At 32.8% G+C, this 14,891-nt stretch overlaps 2 protein-coding genes across 4 annotated transcripts; one reads left to right on the top strand and one right to left on the bottom strand.

The window, feature by feature from the left end:
* Positions 1-2,672: 2,672 nt before the first annotated feature.
* On the bottom strand, positions 2,673-14,579 carry LOC145746218 (spermine oxidase-like). 3 transcript variants are annotated; one of them, XM_082564437.1, is made up of 9 exons: positions 14,478-14,579; positions 7,888-7,922; positions 5,419-7,788; positions 4,976-5,084; positions 4,264-4,881; positions 3,740-3,929; positions 3,585-3,678; positions 3,402-3,494; positions 2,673-3,012 (listed from the first exon to the last, which is right to left on the bottom strand). In XM_082564437.1, the coding sequence occupies exons 3-9, from the start codon at positions 5,561-5,563 to the stop codon at positions 2,834-2,836; spliced, it is 1,428 nt and encodes a 475-aa protein (XP_082420563.1). In that variant the 5' UTR covers positions 5,564-7,788; positions 7,888-7,922; positions 14,478-14,579; the 3' UTR covers positions 2,673-2,833. The 3 variants fall into 3 exon arrangements, with proteins under 3 accessions (XP_082420563.1, XP_082420564.1, XP_082420562.1); XM_082564438.1 differs by lacking the exon at positions 7,888-7,922 and having other exon boundaries at positions 14,478-14,527; XM_082564436.1 differs by lacking the exon at positions 14,478-14,579 and having other exon boundaries at positions 5,419-11,495.
* On the top strand, positions 8,892-14,655 carry LOC145746216 (uncharacterized). The gene is made up of 14 exons (XM_082564435.1): positions 8,892-10,378; positions 10,445-10,582; positions 10,658-10,755; positions 10,966-11,160; positions 11,349-11,423; positions 11,971-12,059; positions 12,177-12,324; positions 12,503-12,660; positions 12,745-12,883; positions 12,963-13,110; positions 13,185-13,268; positions 13,470-13,945; positions 14,020-14,247; positions 14,498-14,655. Exons 1-14 carry the CDS (start codon positions 9,205-9,207, stop codon positions 14,612-14,614), a joined length of 3,267 nt encoding a protein of 1,088 aa, XP_082420561.1. The 5' UTR covers positions 8,892-9,204; the 3' UTR covers positions 14,615-14,655.
* The last annotated feature ends 236 nt before the right edge of the window (positions 14,656-14,891 follow it).

The following is a 14,891-nucleotide window of genomic DNA, read 5'->3' on the forward strand; positions in this document are numbered from 1 at the left end:
TTACAAATTTGTAATATATTTTGCAAAAATTGCGTAATTCTATTTATGTATTTAAAAAAGTCAACGTTTTAACTTGTAATACTTATGGTTTGATATAATAACACAGCTTAAATATATTCGTTTATTAATCGTTTAGAAAATAATTTACCAACCTTCTTTTAAAATGCTGCTAAGATCAACTGGTTCCGATGATAAAGATCTTTGATTGTTGCATTCTCTGTCATGATTTTTACGATGCTGAAAAACATATGGTAACCTTAATATCGAAATTACTGACGTAAGATTTTATTAATTAACATATTAGAACCAATTTAACTACCAGTTAAATTATTTAATCCGAATTGTCAAAAAACTAAGTAATTGTTTTACAATAAAATCAAAACAAAACTACAAACATAATATTTAATTCTGACACTGTTTGTTATAGAAGATGTTATTAGTACTCAATATATAAAAAGTGTAAATATCTTAACAGAAACAAAAGAATAAAATTTAACTTACCAACGATTTTTTAGCTGATAAACGACGACGTCGGTTACTTGTTGCATTTCTGCGTCGTGTTTTCGAAGTATTTTGCAAAGAATGCTGTTGAGGTCTGTTCGATTTTGAGCGACTTTTTTCGGTCTTCCAACGACTTTTGTTGGTAAAATTTCCTTGTCCTGAATTTTGAAAAGTTTGCTGGCCAGTTGCATCTACATGGATGTATTATTTGTAACATATATGGTAAAGATATATATTACAATGCAATTAAAACTTTCATTAACCAAATTTATACAATCACATTTAAAATATTAAAGATTGGTTCTTAAACAAAATTTCAATATATTAAATTTTATTTACCCAACATCGTTGCAGTAGCTTGGGTTTGACCTGCTGTTTCGTTGCTTCTCGGGCGGCCAGGAACAGTTGTTGATTGGTCATAAAAAGGTGGGCGTGTCGGATTAATGTGCTGAGCTTGAAGCCCTGGCAAACCGTAATCGATAGGTTGTGAAATTGGCCAAGGTTGTTGTCGGATCATTCCGTAACCTTTAACAGGTGAAAAGTGTTACTTTATTTCAATTGTTAAGTTTTAAATTGCCTTTGACTGTAATAGTAACTTAACACAATACATCAATTTCTTACTCATTACCTTTTTAAACATGCAGACCATGGCTATTCAAAGCAAGAAATATAATAGTAAACTTAATTTACATTTTTATACCTGGTGGTATAGTTGGGGGTAATCCTTGATAAGGTAACCCCATTGGAGGAGGTAAAATACCTTGCGGAGCCATCATTCGGTAAGGATCATTTCCTAGGCCTGGATAGCCGAGGTAACTTGGATATTGGGGGTATTGTGGGTATTGATAATATGGTAGCCGAATATAATAATCTAAAGATAAAAATTACAAAAATGGTCATGCCATTTTAAACTATAGAAAAACAAGTAGATTAAATTGTTAAAAAAAACCTTAACAAAAAATATTTAAGGCACAAATTAATTTGTTTTAATAATTCATTACCTTGTTGGGGTAGTATGCACCCTGGGGGCGCCATAGCAAATTGAGGGGGTAAATAAGGGGGTGCTTGTGTGGGGGGCATGTGAACCTCATACAAACGCTGATTAGCGCCAACCGGCGGACGTGGCCGAATGTTCATTGTGGACTATAAATTACGAAACACATGTCAAGAAAAAAACTTCTCCACGTCATATTAAATTTTTAATATTTTTTTGCATTTAAGCATTGTTAAAATAAAAAAAGGATTTTAGGTAACAAAATAATATACCTAAGCCCAAAAAACTCATTGATTAAAGCCTAAAGTAATAAATGATAAATATCTTTAATTTTTTAAATAAACATTACTTGTAACTTACAGTGTTAACACACTTACCTATGTGGTATAATAACTTAAATCCAAAAAGTGCAAAACATTTAAACTCAAATATAAATCATAAACTCATCAAACAAAAAACTAGAAATAACAACGCTTCCAAGCTAGTACTACCCTCAACTAAAAAAAGTTCAGCTAATTTTCTTGAGAAGTAAAAAGTGCCTTTGGATAATCAACGTTTTGCCTATAGAAAACGCTTTTAAAAACGCGCTGATGCTTGCTTAATTAAATAGTTCTCCAGGCACAGTTTTAAATGAATACTGGCTCAAGTAAGCCTTACAAATTTTGCCTTTATTATATATAATTTTTTTCCTAACATATTTGTAAAATTATTTTATGAATTTTAAAAAAAAAATAGTTTAATCTTAGTTACCTAACTTAATAACTTAGAAATATATATTTTTATAATCCGATAAAGGTAAAAAAAAGAAAAATAATCTGAATTACGAAATAGGTACTGTTTTTATATATTATATATATCTATAAATTGAACTACAATTTTAGAAGTTGTACTTAAATATATATGTACCACTTTGTTCAAGTAATTGTTTATTAATAAACGAATTTAGTTTAAACACTAACAACACCACAAACAAAATATTTCAACAACAGAAAGCACGATATCATTTTACAATCAAAAAAAAAATGTTAGAAATAATTTTTATTGAAATTTGATGGAAACAAATTTGATAGAAATAAAATGTTTTTGGAACAGTACGATAAACATAAATTAACGACAATTTTTTTAAATTAAAATATAGCAAAAAATTATAATATACTTATATTTAAAGTCAGTTTATATTAAAATACAATGAAAAATAATAAACAGTAAGTTGGGCTATTTTAACATGCATATTTATAGTAGTACAAAAAGTTGCAACTAAATATAATTTTACATAAAAAATTACATTCCTTCAAAAAAAAAAAAAATTTAATTTACAAAAATTTTTGTCGTCCCATTTTAATTAGTTTGATAGTATTTAAACAATCTGGTGGCCTCTCTAACTCCAGTGAGGTAAGCACCATGAACAGTTGAATAAAACTTCTGATGTGTAGCTTCACCACTAAAACATATGCAGGGACTATTTTGTTCGTTATAAACAGGTTCAGCAAGTGCTTGAATATCTAATACAGATGCCCCTGAACATATTAAAACAAAAAAATAATAAAAGCATTTTAATATTTAAAACAAGATTCGGATACTAATTTAATATTGATAACAGCAATAATACTAATATAGTATATATCTAACAAATTTCAGACTAAAAATAATGTTTTAATTTTATTTATTTGATCTTGATGAAAATGGGAAACTCAATTGATACACATAGTAAAATATTTGTTACCCTGACCCAGTCTTAAATTGCTTTTCCTAGTTTTAAATATTGCTGTGCTGCCTTACAATTAATTTTAGATTAGTTTTACAGTAACAGAACTTGCTAACATGTTTGTTACCTATCTTAAAAGTGTAACAACATAGAAGCAAAGAGGGTCGAACCCAAGACCTCATGTAATAAAGTCATATTTACCTGCTGCCATGTAACTGTATGAACCTAAAGAATTAACATCAGAAAACCACCTACTGACATAAACTTCCTTAGGATCGGGAATGTTTTTGTAATCTCAAAAAAAACATATTAATTGTTTATTTTTAAAGATTTTTCTAAAACAATTTTATTGATATACAATAAATTTATAAACACAAATTTTACCTGTGAATTGGTTTAATAAGTTGGTACAAATTGCAGAAATTTTCTGATTGGATATTGTTTCCATTGCTTTAGCATGCTTACCAGACAACCAAAACTAACAAAAAACATTAAAAAATATTAAATTTTTAATAATATATATTACTATTTTTACTTACTTGTAATGTAAAATAATTTTTTGAAATGTCGGCAACAACCAAAATATTTGAAATTGAACGAAACCAAAAATCAGCTTTTTCTCCATTTTTTGTAACTTTATCCCAAAGAAGAATAATAACATCTGTATTACTATCCCAAAATGGTTTATCATATTCAAAAATAATTTTATCAGTAACACCAAAACCCATTCTGCAAAAATTAAAAAATTAAAAAGTTTAATTTTTTAAAATTTTTAAACAATATATACTTTTTTTGAAAAATTAAGATAAAAAATTACATGCTTTACTACATGAGGTCCTGGAATAGGTAATGCTTTTAAGTAAGGTGCTATAAAAGGTATAAACTCTGGTTTAGCCAATACTTAATCAGCAGCTTAAATATCAGGCTATCATAATCCTAAATTTCCCAAACTGCTGAACGCCATTAATGCCTTGCACGGTTAACTAATGTTACTCTGTGTTAAGGTCGTGAAGTCAACCTTTCCCCATTGACAATAAAAAAGTATAAAAAATATGGTATTTACCTTTTTATTGCATTCATTTTTTCTAAGGGTAACTGGGGTTCAAACAATTTATTTCCAAATTCCTTTAAACAACCCAAAGAAACTGTAACAATCACATGATCAGCTGTAATTGTTTTTTTAACACCACCATCATTAAACAAAATTTTAACAGCACCATTTTTAGAAGCATTCCACTTTATAAGTTCTACTTTGCAGTTTAACTTTATAAATATATTAGATAACCCCTCTGCAATAGCTTGGGGTATACTAGAAAATCCGTTTTTTACCATTAAATGCCCTCCAGGTAGTTCTTTATATACAAAGTATGTGGATAAATTAAGCTGTGCTAGAGAATCACAGCCATCATGACTTTTTATATCGTCAGAAAAACTTTTTAAAACAGCTTGTAATAAATTTGGGTCTAAATTATGAAAGTTGGAATTGGTATTTATATATTCTGTCCATTTTTTAGAATAATAATGTTCCATGTTTTGTTCCAACTCCGGGTCTTTAATTGATTGTTGAGCATCATCTTTTGACACACAATTGCTTAAAAAACAAAGTGCGGCATCAAATGATTTGTAATTTTCCTCGGACAATTGAATTCCACTCTCAGTGAAAAACTTATTTTTTGAAAATCTACAAACACGAAAATTTTATTTTATTAATTTTTGACTAAATTTAGAATGCTCATATTTAATAATTTTGTTTTTAATTTTTAATAAAAAAATACCTATTTATATTTCCTTTAGTTTGGAGCCCATGTTCCTTTATTACTTGATGTATTATATTTCCTGTTTCCCCGTGAATCCATTGTGCACCCTCTTCAAATGCAAAACTATCTTAACAACATTAAAAACTATCATTTTTTCCATAAATGAAAATTAACGACAGCGTGGTGTAATGGTCAGAACACTTGGCCTCACTACAAGAAGTTCTGGGTTGGGTTCCCAATGCTCTTATGCTGTAGCACCCTTGAGTAAGGCACTAAAAACAGTATAAACTCCTGCTGAACCAACACTTAATCAGCAGCTTATAATTAGAGAGCTAATATTATCAATAACATCCCAAACTGCTAAAGGCAATTTAAAATTGGGTCGGGGTAACTGATGTTACTCTATGTTTTGGTGGTGAAATCGACCTTTCCACACCGAGGATAAAAAAATAAAAAGTTACCTTTAAAAGAGGATATTCTGCCACCCACTCGGTTTCGACTTTCAAGGATTGTAATATCTCGAAATCCATTTTGATAAAGCTTTTCTGCTGCAGCTAGACCACTAATTCCAGCACCAACTATAACTATTTTCTTATTCTTTAACATTTTACACTTGAAATTAAACCCTGTCCACTAACGGGTCAGCACGTGTTTTTATTGTTTTGATTTTTAGAAAGAGTCAGCTGATTTACCTCAAAGCATGATAATCTCATGACCATAATGTTTTTTTTTGACGTTCAAAAATAAATTAAAATAGTTTATCCTTAAATAAGATTTCATTTTAGAATTTTAACATACTTTGTTTATCTTTTTTAACTATACATATTAAACACCCATTATTAATAAAAGTGTGTTATATTATATCATGACAGTGTATAGATAACCTATCTTAAGTTAATTTTATAAAAACCCTTGTTTAATAAAAATAATTTTGAAATAAAAAAATAACCTAAATTATTTTATTAAATTAGTGGACAAACAATTTTTTTAGTCGGTTATTTACTTTTTGGTAGGGATGGGCCGAGTCGAATCCGAGTCCGAGTACTCGACCCGAGTATTGAGTTTTTTAGGATTCGGGCTCGTCGAATATTTTTTTTGGACTCGGCTGCCGAATCTCACGCATGTGTTTTTAATCAATTGTAACAATTATAAGAGAGACGGTATTTCATTTTTTTTTGAGATATTAAACTTGTCTGGACATGTCTGCTTTTGTTGCCGTAGCAACGTTTATCGTAATTGTGCAATAATTGCGCAACAATGCGAAGCTTATAATACAGGAGTAACAGTGTGCTGCTTTTATATTCATTTAAAAATGACATCAAAAACATCATACGTATGGAATTATTTCGATATTTGTTTAAAAGATAATTGTAAGGCTATTTGCAGTTTGTGCAATTCCCATATTAGCCGCGGTAAAAGCAATGCTAATTTTACAACAAGTTAGTTAATAAAACATCTTTTATCGCGCCATAATATTGATGTAAAAAACAGGACTAGCGAACAAGAACAGGCATCGAAAATCTCAGCTTACAATCGATGATGTTTTAACCAAAAAGCAAAGTTTTTTGCCCAACCATCCACTGACGCAAGCCATTACCAAACGTATTTGTGAGATGATCGCCATCGATCTTTTACCACTTTCTATCTTAGAAAACAAAGGATTTCAGCGATTAATGAATGAGATTCAACCTCGGTATAACATTGAGATTCAACCTCGGTATAACAAAGAATACCAATTAGCAAACGAGATGCCTCACAAGGCCAAAAGCAACCCCGTGAAGCATATTTTTACAACGACATTATTTACGACACTTGTGCGATGGCTTCAGTATTAGATCCACGAATAAAAACATCGTGGTGTGCAGATGATAAAGAAATACTGCGTATAAAAAACCTGATTGAACAGGCCGCCATTAAACATCATACTACTAGTGACGGCATCGATGATTCAAGCGAGCCATCATCATCTTGCGATGAAAATATTGATAGCATCGTCTTTGACTGTACGTGTGAAGATGAACAGTTGTCACAATCACAAGCAATGATAGATACATCATACGAGCAGCGCATAAAAAGTCACGTTGCTCAATATATGGCATCTCCGCGTATTAAATCCTACCAAATGTCCATTGGAATTTTGGGCGAAGCATCACAATGAGCGCCCTGCGTTGTTTAATTTAGCCATTTCGTTTTTTTCTTGCCCTCCAACAAGTGTGTCATCTGAGCGCCTATTTAGTTCGTCTGGTGTTGTAGTTTCGCCATTGCGAAATCGTTTGAAGTCGAAGCATGTGGAAATGTTAACATTTTTACACGTAAATTTGGAAAAAGTTGGTTATTGTTATTAAATTAATTCCTTTCTATTAATTAAATTAATTGCAAATAATTTGATTTCGTGTTGAGTTGTAATAAAAATGATTAGTAAAATAGCTCTTTATACTTGAATTGCGCAGTTTACTTCGGCTAACGTTATTGGCATTTACATCGATGACGTCATAGCCGAGTACTCGGACTCGATCGAATCTTATTTTTAATTACTCGGATTCGACGAATCCGAGTAATTTTAATTTTGGCCCATCCCTACTTTTTGGTGATATTTGGAGTTCGCTTCGTATAAAAATAAAAAAATGTATACATGTAAAATAAAGCTAAATGTAATTTTTAAGTTTTTGATTTTTAAAACCCTTTTTCTGCAAAAGAGTTTTTGTTACAGTGAAGAACATATTATTGGCACTTAAACTTGAGCTAAGAGGGTATAACTTGAAAACTAGACAACTTGAATCCTTTCTATTGAAAGCACTTATTGTTGAAGATCAACCACAAAGGCCTGTTTCCTAAATTTAAACTAAAATTATTCAACAAATCACTAAAAGTGAAATAAACTTCGATGATATAGAAAATTATGTAAAAAAGATTTAAAAATTGATACATACGTAAAGAAAGGAAATTCAAGTTTATATATCCGACGCTAAAAAAACACCTCTTTTTTAAATTAATAATAAAAAAAATATTTTATCAAACTTTTAACAAATTTTTCCATTTAACTAGGGTTGTGTTATTAATAAATGTTGTTTATTTGCAAACTGTATTGGCCTTTAAAAATGATACAGTTTAATATTAATGATTTTACCTAGACGGACTGTCTTTGCTTAAACAAACAATAAATTCATTTGGCCTTACAAGGGCATTTAAAAGCTTATATCAAATTGTCTGTCTAGGCCATTCGATTTTTCCACTTACAAAAGAAGAGAGGTTATATTAAAATTACTCTTTTAATCCCTTCAAGATTCAAGTTTGGATTATATATTTTCGAGTGTCGTGTGAATTTATATTAATTTCCATTCAAAGTTTAAATTAAAATCTAATTTTAGAATATGAAATAAAGGTTAATAAATTAAATACAATTTAATACAGATTATACAAAGATAATGTAACGCGCTTTTGTATTTTAATTTTGCCAGACTTTACTTCTTTTATTATCCACCTGTTATTAAACAAACGAGATTTTATCCTGTTGGCTTTAAAAAAGTCAGCTTTTGTTATATCGGTTTATTATAAAGATTTAAACGTAATTTGATTCCACAAATGATTAAGCTTAGCAAAAAATATGATATCATTGTTTTTTCTGCGGACGAAATCATTTTGGTAACTAAATCTAGTGTCCTTTTCACGGTAAAGTAGTTTCTAAGGCCTGGGACATGTATTTTTCATTCACTACTACACGAGCGAAGCAGGATTTTAAATTCCACAATTATTTAATAGTTTGTCTATTGCTTATGTACATATGTTAAAAAACAGATATGAATTTGTATCATACAAAGGGGGTAACTTTAACATAACAAGCGGGCAAAAATCATCCCGTAGTTCACATATTAATATTACATAGTTAAGTTAGACTACGTTATATAAAGTAATGGATGTATATTTGTATTACCTAACCACTTAAGAATGATTTATATAACGGCAAATAACTTTCCAATCTTATATTTGCCCTTAATATATAGCAACGTGTAATCAAGACAATGTGTAATAGTGTATTGTAAGCGTACAGTAAGTGAGGGAAGGGAGAAAAAAGAGAAGCTGTGGTTTACTGTAAACCTTTAGGTCAATCGCTTTGTTATTGTCTTAAACACTCAGACAGGTAAGGAGCGTAAGTCAATGCGACCAAGTATAGCGTTATAAGTGTAAGCTTTCTAGAAATTGCCGCTTCTAATTCACAGGTTATGTTCTAAAGCGTGTTAGTGTTTAAAATGGTGGCCCTGTGTCTTACCAAGGCGCATATCGACAGCGTTGGGGCAACAAGAAAACAAGCAGACGACAAAAATCAGAATGACGTAGAAATGCTAGGAACGTTAAACGTCGGTCTAGTTACCAGTCACCCGCAGAAGGAAGAAAGACAAAAGAGCAGCCAAAACGCCAAGACCACGAAAAGAAAACACAACGAAAAAGTGTTAAACAAGAAGAATTCAAAGGCAAGAATGGACAAAGGAAATGTCATAATGTCAAATAGAGTTGCAGAGAGCAAACACCATCCTCACCTTTTTCAAGGACATAAAACAGAAGCTTCTATAAACCGATCTTTTGATATCAGAAAGAAGCGTGACGTCATGTTACAGTCTCTCGATGCAATGCGCGGCGGTTCAAATGACGTCATCCGGCGTGACGTCATATCAAGGCAGTACAGGCAGCGGCTACCGGACGCTAGAAAGGACATCTATCGAGTTCACAAATGGAGGATTAAGAGTGGAAGAAGTTTGGATTTAAATTATTCGACGGTAAAAGACACAATAAAAAGCAAGTTAAATGTAACAGAGAATTTACAACGTGTTAAGGTGCTGCCCCCATTGATAAAAAAGCAGGCAGAACAACCGGGCAACATCAGAGCCTCGTTCGGAGGCTTCTCTAGTCTGCCAACAGTAATGGAAGAGAGGGAGCGACAATTTAAACGCAACATTGGCCTTAAACTAAACATTGGGGCCAAGGAAACGTCGATGCTGGGAAGACTGCGTCATCAGATGAAACAGCACAGTTTTTATCCGCAAACGCACATCAGTCAAGACTCCGACTCGTACGAAGATCGAATGAGCGTATCGAGCTTTGAGTCACGTGGTCAGTTAGGCTCCACCTACCGCAAACTGCCACCAGTTAATGCAACTCGAAAACTAAGCGATTTTTCGCAATCAAGTCGCCTGCCCCCGATCCAAGTAATCAATCAGCATCAAGCTAATATTAAACAAGTCGACATTAGAAACCACGTGACTAAGAGAACGTTAAAACAGTCGGATAATCAGACAAACAGTATTCTCCAAGATCAAGAACAAAAAACAGAAGACCAAAAAGCACAAAACGAAACTGTGAAAAAAGAAACGTCGATTCCTTACAAAAAAGATGACCGAAAATTATCATTTAAAGAAGACACCAAAAGTAAGAAATATTATTTGTTTTTTGAAATATATATAACTTTATCTCTCTTATAAACTTTTGTTTTAGCATATTATAAACGTCATGAATCCATGACGTCACCAGGTGAGAAAAAAACGTCATCATCAATGACAATGGTTTCGCTTGGCACGGTTCACTCAAGTAACAAGGAAGGCGACACACCTACCGACTCAGATATAAGTGGAGGTAAAAAACTTAAGTCAAAAAAACTTAAGTCAAAAATCTAAAAAAAAATTAAAATGTATAACTTATTTTTTTAAGGTGTCTCTAAATTACGTCGACAAAAGAAAGGTAGGCTTGTAAAAATGGATACAAGAAGCAGTCCGCAATTTTTTCGCACAGTTAAGCCAGCTAGAATGGTAAATAAAATAACATTCCCATTCCAAACTTATATTAACATAAAATGATTGGCCAATCTACGAAAAGCATACATTTAGGGTCAAATACAGACGATAAAAACCATTTAAATGCAAGCAGAATTTCACATTTGCATGCTTTAAAAGAATCCAACAACACAAACTAATACTATATATGTATGATTATTTACCTGTAACACAAAATTTGTACAGGAAAAATTAATGTCGATTTGGAGAAGTTCGGCAAAGTTGATCATTTGGTTTTCAAGGTTATGGCACGATCATCGTATAACAGTGGACGACAGTTACAACATTCGACATGATTCGGCAGGTAATGCTGATCACGTGGCAGGCGCAACGAAGCATGAAGTATTATTTGACGTCACGGATTATAAAATGAAAAACCAGGTAAAAAATTTTTGAAAATGTTAGTCTAAAAAAAACTATTTAAATGGCATCCCCGCGACTCGAACCCAAGGCCACTAGGTAAAGAAAAATATCTATTTGTTTGATATTAAATATATATAAAACTGTCAAAAGCACATTTAGGGTATGTGATTTGTAATTTTTCACAAACGAAAATTTTGTTTTTACAGTTGCGGCTTTCTGAGACAACAAGACGAATACTAACTATTCCCACTAACAAGAGAACAGAAAAAGATATAAGCCTGGTACGTCATTTCTGAACTTTATAAGCCCTAAAAACAACTTTTTAAGTTTTTAATGTACATCGGAAGCTTTATCCCCATTATATCAAAGGTTACGCTTTTGAACTCAATCCACTTAGTGTTTTAAAGAAAGTTGTACTTTGGTTCGCCACTGAATTTGTTTATTTAGAAGCAGATGTTTCTGTTTGTGTTGCCAGAGTTAATCCATTTGTCTTCTAGTTAACCTGAGAGTTTTGTATTTGTTTCTTATGTTGATTGTTTATATAGACTAAGTGCTATTTAAACTATGCTACTTCAAATTCGGGGATTTGTTAAACGCGATAGCCAGTATGTTAAGTAGGGGTACTTGACTTACCAGTCAACTGTAATCTGATTATTCGATTATATTTATCCGATTGTTCGTAAAAGGCTTTGCCTTGGGATATTGCGGTTTACCATTTCTGTATATCCAACATATGTGGTTTAATACTTACACCAAACTTGCTAAAAAAAGAATATTAATCTGATTCAATTTATTGCAAAAAATTAATGTTTTTTTCTATTGCTTTAGGTTCAAACAGCTCTTCGAAATATCAAAGCAATATCAGATTACTCGACGTCGGTACAACGACAAATCGGAAAACATGGACACTTTGCTGGGTTAGTATTTGCATATTATCCTAAACCTTTAAAGTTGCAAAACAATGTTTATAATAAAAATGCTAAGATTGTGCTACATTTTGCTTCGCGCAACTAAAAGCAACATTTTTTTTATAGATTTGAAGGTAAACGCGTTGTAGTACGCGAAGGAAAATCACCTTTAAATTATTACATTCTACTTGCTGGTTCAGCAGTCGTTATAAAAGAAGACGAGTCTGGAAATACAAATCCTGTTCTGTTTATGAGGCGAGGCGACGTATTTGGTGTAAGTTAATATCAAAATTAAGATCTTTTTTTTGGGGGGATACAGTCTCTAAAATGCAGTACATAATACATTTTTAACAGTTGCTAGTTTATCCAATATACCGCCCCTAATGTACTTTAATATACAGTCTCTAATGTCTCCCTTGTTAAAAAGCGACAACTTGCTATTTTTTTTACAGGAACACGAATTGTTAGAAGGAATAAAATGGAGATGGAGCATCGTGACATTGGGATATTGTGAATTCCTCTTCCTAGACAAGGACGCGTACAGAAACATCTTCATCACAGGGGGTGGAGGGGGATTGCTCACTGACCCAGATCGAGGGGGATTTTTGAGGTAGGTTGGGGGGTTATCCAAAAGATTGCCCCAAGACGCCCCCCAAAAAAAACAATCTTTACAAATATACCCTTTTTCTTGAAGATCGATTTCCTTATTAAAAAGATGGCCGACCGAGTTGTTAAATGCGAACCCAAACCGATGTTTGTTTCGCTATTTCAAACGAGGAGCATTACTTGTCAACGACAACGTCTCTTCTGAGTGGATTTACGTCGTAAAATCGGTAAAAAGTCAAATCACAAGAAAAAAAACAAATCCTGACAAAAACCTTAAATTTAAATTACTTCTTTTTAATAATTTAGGGTAGCTGTTCCGTTCTTAAAACATTGATGGTTGAGAAGATAAGTCAATTGACAGCCTTACGAAGATTAAAACTAGAGCAAGCATTCGTGCCCGAGTTTACAGCCTCACCCCATCTTGTGGAGAAAATTAAACCAGAAAATTCGAACGGTAAAAAGTTGTTTTACTTGAAGTCGAAAATTAATAAATGAATTAAGATAACGGATTATTAATTTTGGTTTTAGCCCATCTCCAATTGCTAACTGATAAAGAAGAACTTGAGAAGGAAAAGGCTCAGAACGCAACAATTTACCAACAATTAGAAATGAGTAAGATAAACTTAAAACTAAGCTTTTGAATCGCAAAAAACTTTAGCATTTTAACGGTACACTCAAATAGAATCTTAAAACTTTACTGTTTTCGAAAACGTTTAGTTATTTGTTATCTTTGCATTATTTATGCTGCTATTTCATTTGGATAACAATTTTATTAGTGTGAAGTTACTTTGAAGCAACGCTTTACTTTTATAGGTAGTGTACTCAAGGAACTAAACACCGATGTTGTTGGAAACCCGGTATCCTCCCGAGCTGACATCGACGAAAACGATCGCCGCTCCGAGATGCCTCTCTCCTCCTCTCGTACGGAGGCACACTATGCTCCAAGCATCCTCCCGGACATGCCCAGCCACCCGTATCAAGCACGTGACCTTGACGATGGGTTTCGCATGAGTAGGAACTCGGACCGCCACCCTCCTAGAACTCCAAGCCCGATGAAGGCCGCATATCTTCGCACAGGTATCGGGCCCGAAGGTCGAGGTACGAAACGCCTCAGGGACGAAACAGCAACAGTCGAGATCGTCGTGACGGAGTACTCAGACGAGGGCGATTCAGATTTTGCAAAACACGCGCATGATGTCACTAAGAACGATGACGTCACTAAGAGTGATGACGTCGGTGTAACCAACGGGAAACACGTCGAAATCGGAGACACCATATTCGGTGTAAACGTATGTGTTTATGTTATACCTACTTGAAAGAAAAAAAAAGATGAAATTTAACTTTACTTAAAACTTGCTTTTAGACGCCGTCCAACAACCAAACACCAGACATTCACGCCTCTAAACTACACCCCGTACATGTAAGCGTACGCCAGCTTACCAGGGGCGGAACGTTTGGTTTAGGGCCGGCCTTATATGCAGATCAACCTAGTTTGGCTCTTGTGAGCAACGGGGCCGAATGTTTGATGTTAAACAAAAAGTTTTATCTCGAAAACGCAACGGATGATTGTTTAAAATACCTACGGGAAAAGGCAAGTGAAAATAACTTAATTCTAATTTTAGTAATTACTTAAGAAAGCTAACCATGTAAGCAGTGGGAATCAAACCTGAGACTCACAGTGAATCAGCTGTACCTACATCATTGCTTTTGCTTAAAATTTATACGACTTTAGAAATAGGCCAAAGGAACAAAGTCACCTTAGTATTTAGGGCCCTTGGATGTTTTTTTTACTTTTTAATTCAATAACTAACAAATTTATACCTTCTTATATTAAACCACAGGAATATCCATATCCTTCCGATAATGAATTATTGGAACAACACTGGAGGTTGGTATCCTGGCAAGCCTACCAAGCAACAGTTGCCAACGAACTTTATGAAAGATATGCAGACGCCTAGTTCAATATAAAAAAATTATTTATTTTTCTTAATAAAATAAAGATATATATGCATAGTTTCTGACTAGTAGGTAGATTTTGAGTTTATGGTTCTATATTTTTACGACGCGACCTATGCCACCTATAAGCTATAGGTTATGCAACAAAACATGTAAATTCTAATCTGAAACCATGTTTAAAACAGCCTACAATTTCAAACAAACAAATGTTTAAAATAGTTTATTATAATAGCCTTTAATGTAAAATTTACCTGAAGTCGATACCATTAAAATTAGATC

Source organism: Corella eumyota, chromosome 3 (assembly GCF_963082875.1).
Source record: "Corella eumyota chromosome 3, kaCorEumy4.1, whole genome shotgun sequence".
NCBI classification, from domain to species: Eukaryota; Metazoa; Chordata; class Ascidiacea; order Phlebobranchia; family Corellidae; genus Corella; species Corella eumyota.

What these genes read in the sequence shown, in the direction of transcription:
- LOC145746216 (XM_082564435.1), top strand. Translation starts at nt 9,205, where the DNA reads ATGGTGGCCCTGTGTCTTACCAAGGCGCATATCGACAGCGTTGGGGCA. An exon ending in CAGAAAAAGATATAAGCCTG is followed by an intron (nt 11,424 to 11,970) that starts GTACGTCATTTC and finishes CTATTGCTTTAG; the next exon opens with GTTCAAACAGCTCTTCGAAA. An exon ending in GGCGAGGCGACGTATTTGGT is followed by an intron (nt 12,325 to 12,502) that starts GTAAGTTAATAT and finishes TTTTTTTTACAG; the next exon opens with GAACACGAATTGTTAGAAGG.
- LOC145746218 (XM_082564437.1), bottom strand. Translation starts at nt 5,563, where the DNA reads ATGTTAAAGAATAAGAAAATAGTTATAGTTGGTGCTGGAATTAGTGGT. An exon ending in AAAATGAATGCAATAAAAAG is followed by an intron (nt 3,930 to 4,263) that starts GTAAATACCATA and finishes TAATTTTTGCAG; the next exon opens with AATGGGTTTTGGTGTTACTG. An exon ending in ATACAGTTACATGGCAGCAG is followed by an intron (nt 3,013 to 3,401) that starts GTAAATATGACT and finishes TAATATGTTCAG; the next exon opens with GGGCATCTGTATTAGATATT.